Genomic DNA, 19918 nt, shown 5'->3' with positions numbered 1-19918 from the left:
GATTGGACCGATCACTTGGGGTCATTATCGTCATGGCAAATCCCACAAAGATCCTTGCAGATGGCACGCTAGATCCTTCAGGTGGTCTGGCTGGCCCCATCCTACGAAGTGGGCTGGGAATCTCCTATGAGACAGTGACAACAGAGGAGAGTCTGGCCCAATTCAGCAAGCTGTTAAATTGCTCCCATTGTCTCCAAGGCCACCAATGGCTCCTTGCTTTTTAAATCAGAGACGGGGGGAGGGTAAGGATGATCTTGTGCTTATGATATTCTACTGCAACTCAGAAGTTCTGGGTTCTGTTTCCAGCAATCCTAGTTTACATCAGTTGAGCATTTAACCCCATGTCTATGTTAAGTATTATTAGTAGAATATTAACTTCTGGATTTTTTCTGGTCTACGTGACTGTTTGGTTTAGGAAGTCTGGATTTTCTGTATTAATTCTGTACTTCCTTGTTTTGTAGATTACATACAGAACTTTACATAACTTAAATATAACTCCTTGGTAATTGAATTATACAGAAGTTCCCTTGTGTCTGAGCTTAAACTGTTACTAAATTCCCTTTTTCCTGTCAGCACTAGTTGGAAATGCAGTCTGCTTGACATGTGCTCAAATTGCGTTACTAGATTAGGACCTTTGAATGGACAATCAGTTTTTGCCAACATCGTTGCCATATAACAAAACATAAATTTAGCAAGAATTGGTCATGTGTTCATCAATGTGCACCTTTCATGAGCTGATTAGTCGGTTAGACATGCCCCTAAACATATTGCCATCAGCATCGTCTAGCAGCCTCTTCTGTGCCAGAGTCTGGAGTCAAATCTTCGCTTTGTAGTCTTAGCCATGGACCCTCTTGAAAGATCTTGCAGCGCATGAAGTATCTCTGAGGCTCCACATCCTGCCTGTAAATGCTCTTGAGCCATTCTGGGGTGGGAACTTCCCTAGAAACGGCAACAATAAAGAGGAATAGGAGAGTAACAGGGGGCCCAATCCTCCAGGGATCTGAGTTCAGGGCACTCAGCACCTCACCACGGGTGAAATCACCTCTGTGCAGCGTGCCAGCACAATGCCCCTCTTAAGACCAGGGTTTAAGTGGAACTGAAGTGGTGCATAGGCCCCAGGGCCAGTGCCCATTGTGTTGGGCCTATGCAAGGGGTGAATTTCATCCTTTGCAGGATTGGGCCCATGAGATAACTGTGCTGTGGCATCCCTACCAAGGCCCAGTCTTGCTGCGTACCTCCTATCAGGTGTTGTCCGAATGTGATGGAGGGAGCTCAGCACCTTACAAGAAGTGCTCAGCTCCTTGCTGAGTCAGGTCTTCAGCAAGGGAAGAGTTTTAGGATGGGACTAAAAAAACCCACCACTCCAGGCTCAAGCATCACAGGCACACTTTCCATTGTTATTGTTATGATTATAATTTATTATTTGTATTACGGCAGCGCCTGGGTGCAGTCCATGCCCCCAGGAGTTTACAGTCGTGCACAGCAGGGTGCACTCTGAAAGCCAGAAGTGGGGAGAATTTAGGCCACTATTTTACCAAAATGACTAGTGATTTCGGGTACCCAACTAGAAAGTGCTGAGCATCCATTCTTTGGGCCTTTATGGTGTCTCAGGTTGGACACTTGATAATCACCCGGCAGGTTGGAAAATCTCAGACTTTTCATTTTTTCCTCCACATGGTTGTGACAATTCTCTGATGAACACTGTGGGCAAAGCAGCTGTTGGATTGAGCTGCTTGGGAAAGGCCAGTTGTTTTTTTGTTTGTTTGTTTGTTTTTAATCATGTGATGGTGGGGGTTTGGTTTTTTCAAAAACTTTTTCAACCAGTAGCTGGAAAATGAAAAAAATGTTGATTTTCAACGATGCTTTTTTTGGTAAAACGTTTTACCAAACCCTGAACTGTTTTACCTCGAATTTCAGGGTACATTTTCAACCTAAATGAAGTTTTTCTGTGAAGAATTTTGGTTTTGGTTGAAAAAAAAAAAAAGGTTTTGATGAGAACATTTCAGGCAGCTCTGCTTTTGAAGCATAGCTTTCAGATGCCCACACTTGAATTTGTTTTTTTTAACCATATGAGAGGAAACTGCAAGTGCCCCTAATAAGGCGCTGTCCGCATTCCCTAGCATGAAATGAGCAACACCCAGGAATGGCTTGGATTCCTGGGCGATTGCAGACTGAACTGGCATGCAGGGAATGTCACTTCTGATGCATGAAACACAAGTGCAGTCTCCCCGTCCTTCACTGCTGGGGCTCAGTGCACATCCCTGCACAAGGTAACCCTGAGGGTACACAGTCACGTACGGAATCTTGACACAGATAGGAAGAGAGGAGCTGAATGGATGATGTTGGAGACTAGCCTCATCTGGGCCTGATTGTCTCCATAAACCATCCATCCATGTGAAAGGACTAGCACGGAGGGCAGCAGCGAGACCGCCGGGGATTGGCTGAGTAGGTGCTGGTCACATATGTTATGGCTGGTGCTTGCCATCTGCTTTAACACAGGCAGCCTGTTCTTCCATACGTTGGATTTTGCAGAGGTTGCCAGCCCTGGAAGGTGAAGTCCTGCAGAATGGGTGCTGCCTGGCCAGCAATGTGCACGCTCAGCCATGACTTGGAGAAAGCCCTTCAAACTGGTGTGTGTGTGGGGGGGTGAACTGGACTCTATGGCCCTGTTAGTTCTTGGCCTGCTCTCATGGCCAGCAGTGTGCAGGGACTGTGGCAGGCATGAACTCCCTGAGGAGATTACAATCCAGGCCATGAATCCTGATCCCCTCTCCCCTTTGCAGGCAGAACGGGCCCTGGGGCAGTGGATGGTGTGGGGGGAAGCTTGCCCTGTTTCTGTCCTTACTGTCCCTGGTTTGTGGGAAAATGAAGGCCTCCATTCTTCTAGACCATCGATCCAGCCCCTTTCACCAGTGCTAAACCCAAGGGGCATGGCACAGAATGGCACCCAGCGTCTTTTTTTCTCTGTACAGCACCCTGCTCGCTGATGGCACTGGATATAAATCCTAAATGATCACAACATGGTCATCGGCCACACCTGGCCAACGTGGATGCCAATTAGTGCCAGTCGGGCAGGTGCTTTCAGTGAGGAGGGCACTGGGGTATTCTGGGTACTGGCTTGAGGCCCACCAAGGCGACGCCATCCGGGCCATCTGAGGGGCGGTAGGAGCTGCAAGCAGCGTTCAGTCAGCTCGCTCCTTCTGGTTGCTTGCAAGTCACTCCTGAGTGTCTCTGCTCCTGAAGCTGGGGCTCGTGGCAGAGCTCTGGATTCGCTGTGGGGCTGAACTTGAGCTCCATGGCGCCGAGGCCTAGAGGCTCCATGACCAGGCACCCCTGGTGGAAAGCGAGTGGATTTCAGAGCAGAGCACAACCCCTTTCCCCCAGAACTCGGCCATGCCTCCAGCCCCTCCACTCTGCGCACCCCAGGTTTGCAGCCAGATGTGGCAAGAGTGTCGGTGGGAGGAGGCCGGTGCGGGTTCTCCCAGGAGGATTGTGTTGTCTCGCAGCCCCATCATCCTTGGGGAGCCTTGGGGGTGAATTTAGTACTTGTAAGTGGAGAGGCAGTGTGGTCTAGTGGATAGGACACTGCACTGGGGGTCAGGAGGGCTAGGTTCCATTCCTGACTCTCTCACTGGATTGCTGGGTGGTCCTGGGCATTTCCCCTCTTATCTGTGAGACTGTAAGCTGTGCCGGCTCGTGACTGACTCTTACTGTCTGAATATACAGCACCTACCCCAGGGAGGGCCTGAATTCATTTGGAGCCTGCCTGCTCCACCACAGATTTCTAAGTGTACAAATCACTTAGGCCCAGATCCTCAAAGGTATTTAGGCATGTAACTGCCACTGATTTCAGTGGGACTTTGGAGCCTTAAATACCTTTGAGGATCTGAGCCTTAGTCTCTCACCTATGTGTACCATGGGAATAATAATACCTCCCTCCTGGGGGGGGGGGCCGTGAGGGTAAATATGTTAAAGGTTGTGAGGTGCTCAGATATTCCGGTAACGCGATAGATAGAGAGAGAGGTGCTACTGTAGCAAATAATAATCATAAAGGTGAGGTGCTAAGCAGCTGTCCCTGTGCAGGCAGGTTCTTGAGGAATTCAAGCTGTAATTAGGAGGCCATGCTGGTCAGAACTCATTAACCAAATGGTGAAAATAGCCCTGAATTGTTATTATTATCTACCTATTTTGGGGGGACAGTTTCAGGTGAAAACTTGTATATTTTAAAAACACAAATCTCCTCCCCAGCGTTACTGGCCACATCCTGAGATGATTGAAACTGGAAGGGTTTTAAAAATGGAATTTACTTCTTTTGGATCCCTTTCCCCTCGTACAGCGATACATTCATCATCCGTCAATGTCCCTTTGGTGTATGGTGAGATATTCAGACCCGTTCTCATGCGCTCTCATTATGGTGCCATGTCTGGCTCACAAAGGCTGCAGGGGAGGTTTATTTGTTAAAAAAAAAAAACACATTGCCACTGGAATTGAAAGTAAATCAATGAATTTTTTAAAATGATCTTGGGCAAAATTTCCAGAAACACCTAAGTGACTTAGGAACCTAAATCTTCAGAAGTGACTTAGTAGCATAAGCCTCGGGCTCCCAAGTCACTTTGGCACATCTGAAAATTTTACCCGTTAGCTTCGAACATTCCAGTCCAGTGCCCATTGGGAATCTTTCTGTTGATGCTGGTTCAGCCCCATACCTGCATGTTGGGCTGGATTTGACCAGAGGCCCTTTTAAAGTCCAGTAATAATACACTCCCGCATGCTCTGTTGCATTTCGCAAGTGCTGGAGGGAGTCGGCATTTCACTGCCCACATACCAGGGCTGCATGGCTATGGCTCTAAAAGTTCACGACAGCTTGCTTACAGACTTATGCACTGGGCATATTATACACTGGGCAGGCATGTCTCATTTTAAGCAGACGATTCGTAACATGCTAAAACTCCAGGAGTATTGATTAGACGGTTAATAGCATGAAGGAGAAATCCAGGTTGTTACTCCTGGAAGGACTGAGTAAGACAGTAGAGTGAGATGCTAGACACACCGCGCTATCCGCTGACCTGCCAGCAAAATAATCCTGTGAAATCAGATGCTCTCAATTATTCATGCTGTCCAGGCTCACCTTATTTTTGTCAGGGCCTGTTTTTTAAATGCTGCTGGTGTTTCCGAAGGCAACCAACAACTTTACATTATTTATGAACAGATTTTTACACATGCTGAGATTACAGCTGTTGCCAGTGCAGAGCGAGAATTCTGATTGCTGGGGGTTTTCTTTCAACGCCGCGTAGTTCTGTTTTGCGTGGCGGCGTTCCCATCGCGCTGTGACAACGGAGTGCTGCACAAAGGAGATAGCTATCTGGGCAATACGTGCGAGTGAAAGCGAATGAGGCAGGCTGCAATAGACTTTAAGGCTGATGCTCAGAGTCGGGCCGGGTTGGAGCAGGGAGCTGTGGAGATTGATTGAGCAGGGAAAGCTCAGGGAGCAGGATCTGATCATCTCCCACGTGACGGAGAATGGAGGAGAACAAGGAGGGGCAAGGAGGGCCTGCTGGTTTATAGCCTGAGCCAAAACTGCAGGCCCAGACACCCTTCAGTTTTGAGGGGTTGAGAATCTGCATGTGAATTGTGCAGCTGGCTGTTATCTGTTTTTTCACATAATGCACAGTCAACCTGTGGAACTCCTTGCCAGAGGATGTTGTGAAGGCCAAAACTATAACAGGGTTCAAAAAAGAACTAGATAAGTTCATGGAGGATCGGTCCATCAATGGCTATTAGCCAGGATGGGCAGGGATGTTGTCCCTAGCCTCTGTTTGCCAGAAGTTGGAAATGGGCGATGGGATTGATCACTTGATGATTGTTCTGTTCATTCCCTCTGGGGCACCTGGCACTGGCCACTCTCGGAAGACAGGATACTGGGATAGATGGACCTTTGGTCTGACCCAGTCTGGCCGTTCTTATGTTCTTATGATCTGTGCTATGGGTTGAATCAAACACCCCAAATGTGCTGAGGATTAAGACCCAGATCCAAAGTTCACAATCCCACCTCTGATCACACACACACACACACACACACAGCCGGGGACCAGCAACAGGAGAACCTGGGCCCATCGGTAGATCAGGTCCAAGAAGACAGGAGCCCTGAGGCGAGCAGTGGGGAGGCAGGGTTGACGGTGGCATGAGGGGTCTCATTCGCTCAGGGGGCTGGAGCAGGAGCTGGGAGGGAGATGGAGCTCACATTGGGGTGGAGCATTGTGAGAGGAGCTGAAGAACAAGGGTTCAGGCCACGTTTCCATGTCGCCACGGAGCTTATCGAGGGGTGTATGAGATGATGGACTTTCAGAGTTGTGCAGAAGCACAAGGCGGAAGCTTCATGCCTGGGTTGTTAGGGGGATGATAACTCAGTCACCTCTCTACAAGGGGTAACTGTCATGCCCCTGGTGTGCTTTGGCCTGAGCCCTCAGTTATTCACCTGCCTATCGAAAGCATCAGCTCTTTGGCCTGTCGTTGCTGGGGCTTGTACAGAGTTCTGACCAGCCTCACAGGGGCCACCAGGTCATCTGAAAAGCAGGCAACCAGGAACCTGTATGTCCATCTCCTGTCAGTCTTACAGGGTGTGGAAATCATCTCATCCAGACAGATGGATAGAGGCGGTGAAGACAGGCCCTGTAGGGTCAGGGCTGGATTGTCGAGGACTGGGACTGCTCGCATTCCTGGGTACCAAAATCTCACACGGCTTCATTGTGTCACAGCACTGAGGCAGGATGCGATGGCCTTCACCCTCAGCATCATGGCTACATTTCCACGAAGCATCATCACGCTGCACTGCTACTTCCTGACACAGTTGCTAGGACATAAATGACACGATGTCCCCTTGGGACGCCCTGGGGAGCGGCACACGCCCGAGGCAAACAGGCCATGGCCACGGTGTGTCCTGAATTTAAAGCACGAGCGGTTAAATCAAGCTGCCACCATTAGTTGAGCTCTGAGATTAATTTATTTAAAAATCAAAACCAGTCCACCAGCCCCGTTTCCGCAGCAGGGAAGCTGGGGTTCTGATCCATTTGAAGCAAGGGGAGTGGGGTGGTCTAGTGCATTCTTCACATCCACTACTAGCCTACACATCCAGGGCTTGATCCTATGTTCATGGAAGTCAGGGGCAAAGCAGCCACGAAAGTTCAGGACGCTACCGTATGTGTGAATAGTGCCCTTTCTCAGGAGATGGTTTTTGCTGGTACTAGCCATTGTTTATTTCAACTTGCACCTTCTTTAGAAAAAAACCCACCAACATTATCACATCACTCCCCTGCACAGGCTGCTGGGATGGCTTCAGACCCACCTCTTTGCTGTCACCTCCAGTTTGGGGGAGTTTAATGGAGACCTTCTGAGACCTGCCTGCTAACGAGATGCTCGCATTCGTGACAAGCTTCCGAAAGAACAAGCCCTGTCTCAGTTTAAAGCACATCCAGGAAAGAGTCCGCTTGTGAGGTGGGAATAGAGGGAGGTGGGTGGAATGAACAGTCACCGGGGTTCTCTAGCCAGTTGGCTAATAATTAAAGGCCTGATTTTTGTTCTCATTTCCCCCGTTTTGCTCTGCTGGAACTGCATTGGCTGCAGTGGAGTTAGACCTGATTTCCACTGGCACAGTCCTGAGTAAGGACTGCTGGCTTCGGCCCGACGTTAGGACCCGATCCTGTAACCTTGACTCAAACTGCGAGGCTCGTCTTGTTTGCCCAGACGCTTGAAAATTGGGATTATAATTATTGGGGTGGAAAATAGTCAGAGGGGGAGGGGGATTTATGGTGGGTTGTCTTCTGTTGCTGTGTTTTTAAATGGTGTCAAGTGTGCCTAGAACATATGGGTGGGTAACAATGTGAGTGTTTCCCCAATAAATGGAGATAAGCAATCCTTCCTCACATGAGTAACCCCATTGACTCCTGAGAGTATTCACTGCAGGATTGGACCCTTATGAATTTCTTCTGCAGTTTTGCTGCACAGGCTACCGAGTGTGTGTGTCCAAGGGCAGAATTTTGTACTTGGTGTGTTACCAGCAGCTCATTAGGGAAAGCAAGGGAGATTCAACTCCACACAACAGGGGAGAGAGGAAAACGCAAAAGAAAAGGAGAAAGTTAGAATCATGTATTGAGTGTCCAGTCTGGTGGTTGGAGCAGGGGACTGGGAATGAGGACTCCTGGGTTCTCAACTCTGCCACTGACTCCACGTATGAACTTCAGCAAATCATTGCACTGCTCTGTGCCTCAGTTTCCCTCCTTACAAGGGGTTGTGAGTCAGTGAGACAGAACCGAATGTTGCCGTGGGACAGTGTCATACAATAGCAAAAAAACCAACCAACCAACCCCGTAACAGATGTTAGTCCTGTCACTTAGTCCAGCGCTGAGCGCGGTGTAAGGTCCTGGATAGAACAAAATAGGGTTTGTGGTAGGTGGGTTGATTGGTTTGAGAAAGGCGGCTATCTGAAAGCTGCTCCGAGGTTCGGAGTGTTGATTCAGTCATGCGGGAGCTGGGTTAGGAGCCAGAGTGCAGGTGAAGCGGTCAAAGGGGAACTCTATTATCACGGTCATTCTCTCTGTCTGTCAACTACTTTATAATGTGTCATTGGTACCAGAAAGGCCACCAGGCCAACAGCTGCAGCATCACTAGTCGCCCTCGTAGAAGGTTGACTGCAGGATGACTATGAGTTGGCAATGTGACGTGGCAGTGAAAAAAGCCAATGCGGTCTTGGGATGCATTAGGCGAGGTATATCTAGTAGGGATAAGGAGGTGCTGCTTCCGTTATACAAGGCACTGGTGAGACCTCATTTGGAGTACTGTGTGCAGTTCTGGTCTCCCATGTTTAAAAAAGATGAACTCAAACTGGAACGGATACAGAGAAGGGCCACTAGGATGATCAGAGGAATGGAAAACCTGTCGTATGAAAGGGGACTCGAGGAGCTCGGTTTGTTTAGCCAAACCAAAAGAAGGCTGAGGGGGGATATGATTGCTCTCTTTAAATATATCAGAGGGATAAATACCAGGGAGGGAGAGGAATTATTCCTGCTCAGTACTAATGTGGACATGAGAACGAATGGATATAAACTGGCCGTGGGGAAGTTTAGGCTTGAAATTAGACGAAGGTTTCTGACCGTCAGAGGGGTGAAATATTGGAACAGCCTTCCGAGGGAAACGGTGGGGGCGAAGGACCTGTCTGGCTTTAAGATTAAGCTAGATAAGTTTATGGAGGGAATGGTTTAATGGGATAACGTGATTTTAGTCAAATCAACAGCGTGCCATCGCTGGTAAATAGTATCAATGGTCAATGAGGGTCTGGCTGGAGAATCTTGCCTACATGCTCGGGGTTCTACTGATCGCCATATTTGGGGTTGGGAAGGAATTTTCCTCCAGGGTAGATTGGCAGAGGCCCTGGAGGTTTTTCGCCTTCCTCCGTAGCATGGGGCGGGGGTCGCTAGCTGGAGGAGTCTCTGCGACTTGAAGTCTTTAAATCACAGGCTTTGGGGACTTCAACAGCTGAGTCAAGGGAAAGGGGGTGGGTCAGCTTTTGTGGCCTGCATCATGCGGGAGGTCAGACTGGATGATCATAATGGTCCCTTCTGACCTTAAAGTCTATGAGTCTATGAGAAGCTAGGGAATTTGAGCCACGACAGGCCAGGAGCCCTGGTGTTGCCTTTGCTCTCAAGTTAAGCTCTTTGTCTCTGCCTCCTGCTGCAGCCTTATGAGCCAGCGGGGCGTCGAAATAGACAAGGATCCTGCGCATTGGCAGTGACGAGACAAGATCAGAGATTCACAGCTTGAATAAGGGGCACTGGCAGGCCTTGCTTTGCTCTCCACTGGCAGCATTTGAATCGAAACCACAGTGCAGTGCTGTCTGGGCAAAGACAGGCGAGGCTCTGAAGTGCCTTATAATGGAGTCGGCCCCGTGGATACACCTTGTCTCTTTGGTTTCATGTGCCGTGTAACCCTAACATACAGGAGTGGTATCCACATGCCCATGGCTTGCTACACACTTAGGCCGTGGTGCTTTCCTGCCTGCCAGGACAGGGAATGTGGCCTGGAATCTGCAGGGATTCGGGGCATCTGCACAGAGGGCAGGGGTTTCTGCACTACTCTCCCGGGTCCCAGTTGTCTTCCGGGACGGGAGCGTGCCTCCTGGAGGAGACATTGATTTTCCGGCAGTACCTGCCTCCTGCTGTTCTAGGTGGAAGGTACGGAGCCAGAAAACAATGTCAGTGGGGAAGAACGCAGGAATCCGGCAGGCTCAAAGTGAGTCATGCCTTGTAGAGAGCCAACTCTGGCTCCATCCCCAGACCCCATCCAGCCATCTTGCAGAGACCCAACCCTGAGCGGGTTGGGTGAAATTCACTCCATGCAGAAGGTGTGAGACTTAAGTGGTGCCTAGGCCTTTTTGCTGGTTCTCTTCCCCCTTATGTGCACTATCCCCATACAAGAAATCATCTGTGTCCTTGAAAGCCCTGCAGTGACCCCAGTGTGTCTGCTGAGAAGGGGAAGGGCTTGGGCATCAGGAGAAGTGGCTTTTTTAAAGTAATTCCTCAGTGAAGGTCATTGCAAAGGAGTTTGATCCTGGGTAGATCCGAACAGAGGGCACCATGCAAGCTCTCCCCTCTACCCCGAAGCTCTGCTGTCCCGCCTCAGTCCTGATCTGTCAGACCCCTATTATCCTGTTCCAGGGCCTCTCCCGAGCAGCGCCTGCCAAACCCACAGCAGCTTTGCAAGCCACGCTGTTAGGGACCAGAGGGAGGCCAGCAAACCTGTCTCATTTTTGTCCTTCAGCTGGTTGCAAGCCAGGTCCCCAGATACAGATTTATCCCCTTGCGGTCTCCAGCCCCAGCAGTGCTGAGCATAACGTTGACCAGCCCTTCACTTAGGGCATGACCATGACTCTCCTTCCTGGCAGCAGCTGAGGTTCCCTTGGGCTTTCCCTGTCTGCTCCCCTCTCATCTCCACCCTGCGCATTTAGGCTTTTTCAGGAGCAATGTGCTCGGCAACTCAATTATTCTCTGTAACTTCATTTCTCTCCAGTCCCTAGTGACTCAAGGCGGTTTATTGAGCGCAGCCTGACAGCTGAGAGTGATGCAGACAAAAAGGCTGTGCTTGGACCTGGGTGATCTAGTCTTCCTCTGCCTGGTGTGGATCGAGAAGAACGTCCCCTAAATTGCATTGCAGACCGACTCACTGCAAAGCAAAGGCGAAATCGCTATAATGGAGGAACTGGGAACCTTTCACCAGCCCGTTGTTTTTAAGCCACCAACCAGGCAAGCGTAGGGATCCCTCTAATGAGTGCCGCATTGCCATGGAATCAAATGGAAGACTGAGTCCAATTATCTCGCTGTTAGAAAACAGACTTCAGTGTAAACAGCTGTCAGTTGTGCTTTCCCCTTCCTAGGTCTTCTCCATCGTGGTGTTCGGCTCCATCGTCAACGAGGGCTACGTCAATGATAGCAAGGATGCGGAACTCAGGTGCATCTTCAAACAGAATGAGGATGCCTGCAACTATGGCATCGCCATCGGCATCATTGCCTTCTTCGCCTGCATCTTCTTCTTCATCGTCGACCTCTACTTCCAGCAGATCAGCAGCGTGAAGGACCGGAAACGGGTTGTCCTGCTGGACCTGGGGTTTTCAGGTATGCCATCGGCTGGGCTGTGTTGGCAGTGGAGGTTGCCCAGAGCTGGATTAAGGCAATCCGAGGCACTAGGCACACCAACATATGGGGGCCCCCCTTTGCTCTGCCCCTCAATTGAAGTGGCAAGGGCAGCAGTATGGGGTCCCATTTTCTCCCTCCAGCAGGGACAACAGGACCCCCTACCCTCTGAAGCAGTAAGGGTGGCAGCAAGTCCTTGTAATTAGCTCAGCAGTCAAGGTCTATCTGCTTGGGTGGATGGGCCACGTCCACTGCATTCTGCCCCTGCCATTCACAGCCCTCTGCTGGGTGGAATTGGCGAGGCCCCCTGGAGCAATGGATCTAGGAGTTAATTCTCTTTTGAGACACATTGGGAAGTTCACTCCTCTCAGAGCTATTGTTTCAGGCTCTCTGCAGACTCAGGCAGATGTCTCTGGGTCAGTTACCCAGGGTCATGCTTTCAAGCTTTTCTCCCCCACAACCATGAGGGTTAGAGACTTACTTTTTTTTAATACAAACTGAGATTCTGATATAATCACCTGACTCCAGGAGCAGGGGCTATGGTGTTTACTGTAGCTGGGTCCTTTGCTGGAAAACGTACAGTGTCAGACCCGTCTCCTATATTCAAAGGCAAAAGTCCCAATGACCTAAATGGGAGCGGGACCAGGCTCACGTAGCTGGATCCACTGAGCCAACAGGATTATCCTGAGCTCAGCCCATCTGGAAGTTGCATTTGGCTTGAGGTTCTGGATTTCCAGCCCTCATGTTTTAAAAGTCTGAGGGTGATTTTTTCCAGCACCAGGGAGCTTGCAACTGTCTGATCCCAAATGAAAGCACCCATCAGTGCATCGTCACATCACCATCAGTGTCTGTCGTTAAGAATGAAAAGTGCCAGGTAGAACACTCCAGAGAGGTGTGGGAGGGACTATTCTGTACCCACGGTAGCTGGAAATATACCGTAAAGACTATGACATCAGAAAGCTAGTGTACAACGCTTAGGGAGGCTGAGAGTTACAATGCCCCCTAAGGGATTTAGATGCCTAGGATCCATTCATTGAGCATCCAAATAAATACCTTAGGCTGCTTTGAAAATCTCAGAGTCAAGGTCTGACCCTCCACCTTCTTGTATAGCCATTGACGCTGTGCAAGGTGTGTGTAAAATGCTGTCCTTCTGATTCAAGGCCTCATTCTTCCCTCACTTACACCGGTCTCCTTAGGTGTATAACCTGTGTAATTGTTGGGTTTCTACCACTGACGGGTCCGATCCTGCAGCCCTTGTGTGTGCACACCTCCCACTGATTTCCAAGAGAGTCACTCGGAGAGAGACCTGGCAGAATTTGATTTTTAATTTCTTATCATTTCAACAGACAATATTTATGTTTATTTTTATGCATTTCTTTCCGTTTGTAATCGACTGAAATGTTCAGTTTGGGAAAATTACGGGGGGGATCAGACAATTATTTAATGACGATCGAAGTTGAGATTCAAAAAGCTAAAGCTTTGTCACTGTGAAAACACAAATTATCAACATGACATGTCAAACGATACAAAAGTAAATATCCTTAAAGCCAGCTTTAATAAGTTCTCAAGCAGCATTTTTCTGACTTGGCCTATCTGTACATTTCGATTATTATTGATGGAAATGTTCTTTTGTTGGTTTGTGTGTTTATGGTGAAATTGACGTTTACCCACATAATTACTGATAAAAATCTTATCCTTTCAAGCCTACTCCTGGGGGAAAGCCGCAGGGTTGGTTCTAAGTCTTTATACTGGTGTATGTTTGTTGCAATCCAATGCACAGGGATCATGTGAAAAGACATTTTGCTAGGAGGCAGCTGAAGGCTTGGGGATGTAGTTCTGTAGATGTCAATGGGTGTAAATTACCCCATTTCGCCCTTTTTGTGTTTTCTGGGTATGGATTGCAAAGAGCTTAATTTTTCCTGGAGAGAGATCTTTCCCCCCAGGAACGCCTACAGTGGAAAATAAGCCACTTTATGCCTCCTAAACAAACCCCTTAAATGCAGGTCATGCGGCTACAGGGCTTGTGAGGGACACAGCATCAACTATCAGTGAGAGATTTGAAACCATCCAGCAGCACCAGTGTGCTTGGCCCTGCCTGGCGGCTGCTTTTATCATATGCAAGCAAACAGTAATAACCACCGTGGCTGTGAGCATCTGAGCGCCCGGAGTGTTGACAAGAAGTGGGAGCCTAGAGGCAGAGTGTTGAACAGCAGTCGTTGGGCTAAGCTTGGATCTCACTTACATGGGAGTGAATCCGGAGTCACTCCGCTAAAGCCAGCGGAGAAGCTGCTCTGGGTTTAGCTGACGGAAGCGCGAGCAGAATCTGGGGCTGCTTGTCACAGGGTCCAGTGTAAATTAAAGAATTCCACGTTTAGAGCCTGGGTCTTCAGTCCCGTCTTGGGCGAAACTTCAGCTGAACTTCCCCAAATGAGAGCTACTGTGTCAGGCCTATTAAGTAAGAGCGCACATAGTTGTGAGATCAGTGGGGTGTGGAGCTTAGTGAGATCCTAGAAATCAGAGCTAGCTCAGACCTGTTACACAGTCTACTCCATCCCCTTGAGGGCCAGGGCAGGAATGTCCCCTGTAGTGCTTTGTCCAACCTATTTCTATAATGGCCTAAATCAGAGGTTTCCAAAATAAATAGATGGAGATATACCTATCTCATAGAGCTGGAAGGGACACTGAAAGATTGTTGAGTCAAGCCCCCTGCCTTCACTAGCAGGACCAAGTAGTGATTTTTGCCCCAGATCCCTAAGTGGCCCCCTCAAGGATTTGAACTCACAACCCTGGGTTTAGTAGGCCAATGCATGGTGGAAGGACCCTGAGAAGTCTGAGTCCAGCCTTCACTAGCAAGACCAAGTACTGATTTTTGCAGTGTCCATGGGCCACTGCTGGTGTTCAGAGAATTTGCTGATGGTCTGTGCAGAACTGACTGGTCTCTTGGTTTTGGCTCCTCCTTCCATTTTCAGCTGCTAAATCACATTAATGGAGACCCAGGAATCCATTTATCCAGTAGGATTTTTCCTTGTAAGCAACGGTTGTCGTCACTACAGGGATGTTTTTTAGTCAACAATGGTAGGTGCAGCGATCCATGAGGCCACCGGTGGGAAGGGAGGTGAGGTGATCACTGGGAGGGGAGGGATCCGCAAGATCACCATTGGGAGACCCGGTGATCCATGAAGTGACCAATGGGAGACGAGGTGACCCAACAGGTGACCGGTGGAAAGTGAGGTGATCCATGAGGTGACCAATGTGGGGGCAAGTGATTCATGAGCTCACCAAGGGGAGGGGAGTTGTCCATGAGATGATTAAAGTGGGGTTACCCCATGAAAAAAGTTTGTGAAGCTCTATCCTAAGTGATGGGGATTTAACCTCCTTTCTTGGGAGACTCTTACATGGCAGATCTGCAAACCCTGTGTGGACCTAGAACTAGAAGTATAAGGATGCAGGAAAGTGTACTCATTTGTACCTGTCTTAGGTGTTTTTCTATTGTGCCCATCATCTTGGTCCCTAGGCACTTGTTTCTTCAGTGCCACCGTACAATGGGATCTCCTCTTCGTGAACAGTAAGGCTACGATTATGTCACGGAAGTCACGGAATCTGTGACTTCCATTGACCTCCGTGACATTTTCTGCCCTGGGGCTGGAGCTTCCAGCCAGTCCCGCTCTCGCAGCTCCCAGCCCCCAACCCGGTGGGCAGACCCTGCAGCTGCCCAGCCGCGGCAGGCGGACCCTGCGGCTGCCCAGCTGCGGTGAGCAGGTGTGGGGACTCCCCGCAGCTGGCCAACCACGGTGGGCGGCCGACGGATCTCCTGCATCTGCCCAGCTGCAGTGGGGACTCCCCACACTGCCCAGCTGCAGCCACGGCCAGTGGCTGGGGAACCCTGCAGTTTCCAGCTATTTTTTACCATGTTCATATATTCTCTGTCTCCACTTTTCTAAAGTGATTGCTGCCCAAAGCATTGTTTACACGCAGTCCTGCACCCACACACCCGCCCCATCCCCCCAGACTCTCACAGGTAAATGGCAGGCAGTTAGTTGCTTTCATAACCAGCATGTGTACAGACAGGTCTCTCACAGCAGAGACTGAAAAAAGTGCTTCATTGTACTGGAGCTTACAGCCTCTGTAGTCCCACAGATCAAAGACTGTCATATCCACTTGTGCTCTGACAGGCCTTGGGCATGAAACCCCGGCCAGTGGCAGCCGGTGAGCTGAGCAGAGCTGGACTGTACGACACACCATGCAAGCTCTACAATTCAGTTATGTTTTTTAAACATCTCCAGATTAATCTGTCACAGTCCAGGGCGGCTGTACCTGTATTTCCCCTCAGTGGTCCAGCCAGGATGACGAGGATTGGTAACGAAAATCTGTCACACACCCACTCCCCAGCCATTGCCTTTCTGGGTGGAGACCTGCATCTCTGTCACCCTTCTGACCAGGGTATTCCCCGACTGCACAGATCCCTGCCTTCACTCTGCACTTCCCAGCACAGCCAGGTAGCCCAGAAACACCTGCTGGCTTTCTCTTCAGAGACCAGTTAACAGGTGTAAATGCTACAGTTATAAGGTATCACACGGCACTTCCTGTGCACGCCTGCTTTATTCTTAAGGTAAAAAGCTTTATAGAGAAACCATATTCAAAACAATAGAAGAACCTACGTGCCTGCTAACAGGCTTATCAGAGTTAGAGCCGCCCCTGATGCTAGGGGGCGGAGTTATGTATTTTGCCGCCCCAAGCACGGCACTCAGGCAGCCTTTGGTGGCATGCCTGTGGGAGGTCTGCCAGTCCTGTGCCTTTGGCAGTACCCGCTGCCGAATTGCCGCCAAAACCACGGGACCGGTGGACCTCCCGCAGGCACGCTGCCAAAGGCGGCCTGACTGCCGCCCTCACGGCGATCGGCAGGCCGCCCCCTGCCTAGCATGGATTCTGGCAGGCTCAGTCCATCCAACCCACCCTAAGGATTGGAGCGCTGTGTGGAGCAGGGGTCCTGTCCGTTTGCTGGATCAGGAAGGAGGCCCTGAGGCAGTTTAAAACCAGGCTATTTCTCCTTTCTTTATCTGTTGGGCCCTGGAGAATCTAGTTGGAACTAATCTGCGCACTTCTCCAGGGGGGTGGCTTCAGCAGGTTAATAGCAGAGGAAGTACATTAGCATGGCCCCTCCTCACTTGAGAAGGTGCATACCGTCTCACAATAACACATGCACAATTGGATTTTTTAATCCAATGAACCCCAAAGATGTTAAAATGAATTCAGTAAGGGTTAACTTAATTCCATAAAGTTCATTCAGGATGTGGAAAGAAATTGTCGGTGTGTCACATAGTCCACTGGAGACTTTATAGCCAGCCCCCTCTGATACCTGGACTTTCATTTTTTTTCTTGCCTTATGAGGATGGGTTTCTTGTTTCCCTTTGGACTGTTGCTGCTGCTTTGCCCTGTGTAATGTTTGCATTGTTACTTGGTTTGATTCCAAACAATGAAAATGCACCTGGCAAGTGACAAAAACAAAAATGCAAATACAAGAAGGAATAGATGCGTAGATACTTGGATGAAATGTTTTTGCGTCGAAGGATGCCGTTTTGTCGACATCAAAACGTTCCACGAAGATGTATCAATTTTGATGGAAGTTTCTTAGGTCCAGGAGGAACCTTCTGGGAGGTGAGCGAGAGCACCTGATCTTTGCGATCTGAAAACCGGCCTTTTGACACAATTCCACTTAAGGACAACCTGCCAAAGGTTTGGTTTCCATCCCAGTGCAGAACAAAACAAATTTCCAAATCTGTCACAAAACGGAGTTGTCGTCCTCTGGCCAGCTCTAATTATGAGGCACATCCTCAACTGTCAATGGGGCTACGCCAGTGTACCCCAGCTGAGACACTAGCCTTGTGTGTGTGTGTGTGTGCGCGCGACTGTGTACATATATAGACACACCGACACAAAATAGAATTGCCCCTGCGACTCAAAAGGAAGGACAGGTTACAGTCTCTGAGGGTTGGAAGGAAGGGTTAGTAGCCAGGAAAGAGTTAACCCAGGAGGTTTCTCACACTGGGATGAAGACTGGACATTCAGTCTATGGTGGACCTGGAGTGCTTGTCCCCACTTGGCGCTGTTGCGGTGTAGATGTTTGGGCTCAGGGCCCTCCCTCCTCGTGGGGTCTCAGAGCCCACGCTCCAGCCCGAGCGGCAATGTCTACACAGCTGGTTTGAGAGCTGTAGTGCAAACCTGTGGACCCAAGCTAGGAGGCTCGGTGTTGTGGGCAGTGCAGACGTACCAAGCTTTTCCTGTTTTTAGGCAGAATGGTTGTTATTGGAAAGGGGCAGAGAATTTTGACCCCCGAATCCCTCTGACAGGTTGGTGGAATAGTGTATTGCGGCCCAAGCAGCAAAGACACTGAAGCTGTACCGTTCAGCATTTGCTGCTTTCTCTCCCATCTGCTCTTACAGCTGCTCCTTTAGAAGTGAGCTCGTTTAAAACCAGGCTGTAATTATGGCGGTAACATCTCTTCCCTGGTGTTTGCACTCTGATGTCTGCAGATCCCAAAACTATAATTATCCACTGACTTTTACAGTTCGTCTTAGCACCTTCCTTTTCTTCATCGTGCTGCGGTCCACAGTGGGTACGTCGGCCTGCTTACAGCTCGGGGGGCAGAACCAGCCCTGTCAGACGCTAGCAGCAGGGGATTGCCTGGCCCCTGACCTGTCTGTCTGTGTGTGTCCCCGTCCTGTCCCAGCGGCTTCCCCAGCTCTCCTGCTGCTGAACTTTTAGGAGGGAAATTTCAAACTTGATTTCAGATTTCTGACTAACCCTGTGGCTCAGTCAAGTGTCCGTCTAATTCCCAGCTGTGTTCCAGGGCTGCATTTGCCCCTGGGCGGGAGATTGTCCCCTCAGCTCCGCTTCCCCTTTGGGGGCATTTGCAAGGGCTGAGGCTAGTGTACTAGGCCAGGCAGGATTGGAAAAACTCATTCCAGGGACAAGCAGCCCCCAGAGGGACAGCGAGACCAGATGGAAGATCTTCATGCCCGAGCCCCTAAAGCCTGCACCAGCCGGCATGCTCCTCACTGCAGAGCTCAGCTCCCTCTGGGTTACAGAAGTGGGGAAACGGGCCCAGGTCTCTCCTCTATCACAGCCCTCCCAGGGGGTCCCTGCTGATATCCCAGGCTGGCCCTCCAGGGGAAACTGACCTATCAGACCCATGTGGCTCCCATGCAGTAGAGAGAGCTGGAGCTGCTGGGGAACCGGTCCGTTGTCCCAGGTCAGCTCCTTCCCGGAGAGAGCCAGAAGGGGCCAGTGTAGGGGAGGAGAGACGACGTGGCTGGTCTCTGACGGCAGGGAGATGGCTAGCCACTGGAAATATTTCCAGAGCTATCTCTCAGCTCTGTTTCTCCAACCCAGCTCGGAGCCGGATCACGGGGGCAAACGCCAAGGGGGAAACAAACAAGTAAATAAAATCAGCGCGCGGCATGGCGGATCACGCCATGGGAAGGAGCAGGTCACAGGCCTGTGCTGATTCCTCTGGGCGTATATGAAAAAATATATACTGAAAAGGAACAAGGACTGTCAGAGCATAGCCTCCTCCCAGCAGAGCACTGAGGACTGGGAAAGGACACTTCCGACGTCCACAGCTGCCCTGGACACACTCTTGCTCTGTCTCCCTTCTCGCATTCCCTGGGGAGACGGAATAGCGGGATGGGGATTTCCTGCCACTCCGAAGAGAATGGGGAGGCATCAGGTTGTCGGCCCCAGCTGCCACGCCCACGCCCTAATGTCCGTGTTATTCTTCCCAGCTCTGCAGCAGCCTCCCAGGCCTTGCCCCCACCCCACAGCAGCTATCCAGGGTTCCAAGTGGATATTTGGGGGAAGTGATTATCTCCCTCAGGGACCCCAACAAGAATCACCAATAAACGGAGCCTGCTGGTCGGTGCAGAATCTATAGTTCAATCAACCGCCACGTCAAACCAGTGAAACGGCCTCCAGTACCTCCGGGCAGGCCGCCAGGTGATGGTGTAAGAGTGTCAACCCTTATTCCCCGCCCCCCAGGTCAGAGCGCATGACCTTGGAACCTCATTTGGCCCCTTGCAGCGCTCTCCAGACTGAACCCCTGTGGGGGGGTGTCACTGTCTCTCCTCTCCCCACTGCTGTACTTTGAATTCAGACTGAGGGTCCTCCCGGCCCAAAGGAAATTCAAGTAGTCGTCTTCTGTGTGTTAAGCCTCAAAGTCCAGTCCTTACGAGTCCTGACAGCCA

At 50.2% G+C, this 19918-nt stretch overlaps 1 protein-coding gene across 1 annotated transcript in view; it reads left to right on the top strand.

Annotated features, from left to right (window-relative positions):
- SYNGR3 (synaptogyrin 3) overlaps nt 1-19918 on the top strand; it is a 33556-nt gene that overhangs the window by 5851 nt on the left and 7787 nt on the right. The window contains exon 2 of the mRNA XM_034784750.1: nt 11423-11660. Within this exon, the coding sequence (XP_034640641.1) occupies nt 11423-11660 (238 nt within the window). The remainder of the gene's footprint in view (nt 1-11422; nt 11661-19918) is intronic.

This window comes from Trachemys scripta, chromosome 10, assembly GCF_013100865.1.
Source record: "Trachemys scripta elegans isolate TJP31775 chromosome 10, CAS_Tse_1.0, whole genome shotgun sequence".
In the NCBI taxonomy this organism is placed as follows: Eukaryota; Metazoa; Chordata; order Testudines; family Emydidae; genus Trachemys; species Trachemys scripta.
This window is presented reverse-complemented; position numbering and strand designations above follow the sequence as displayed.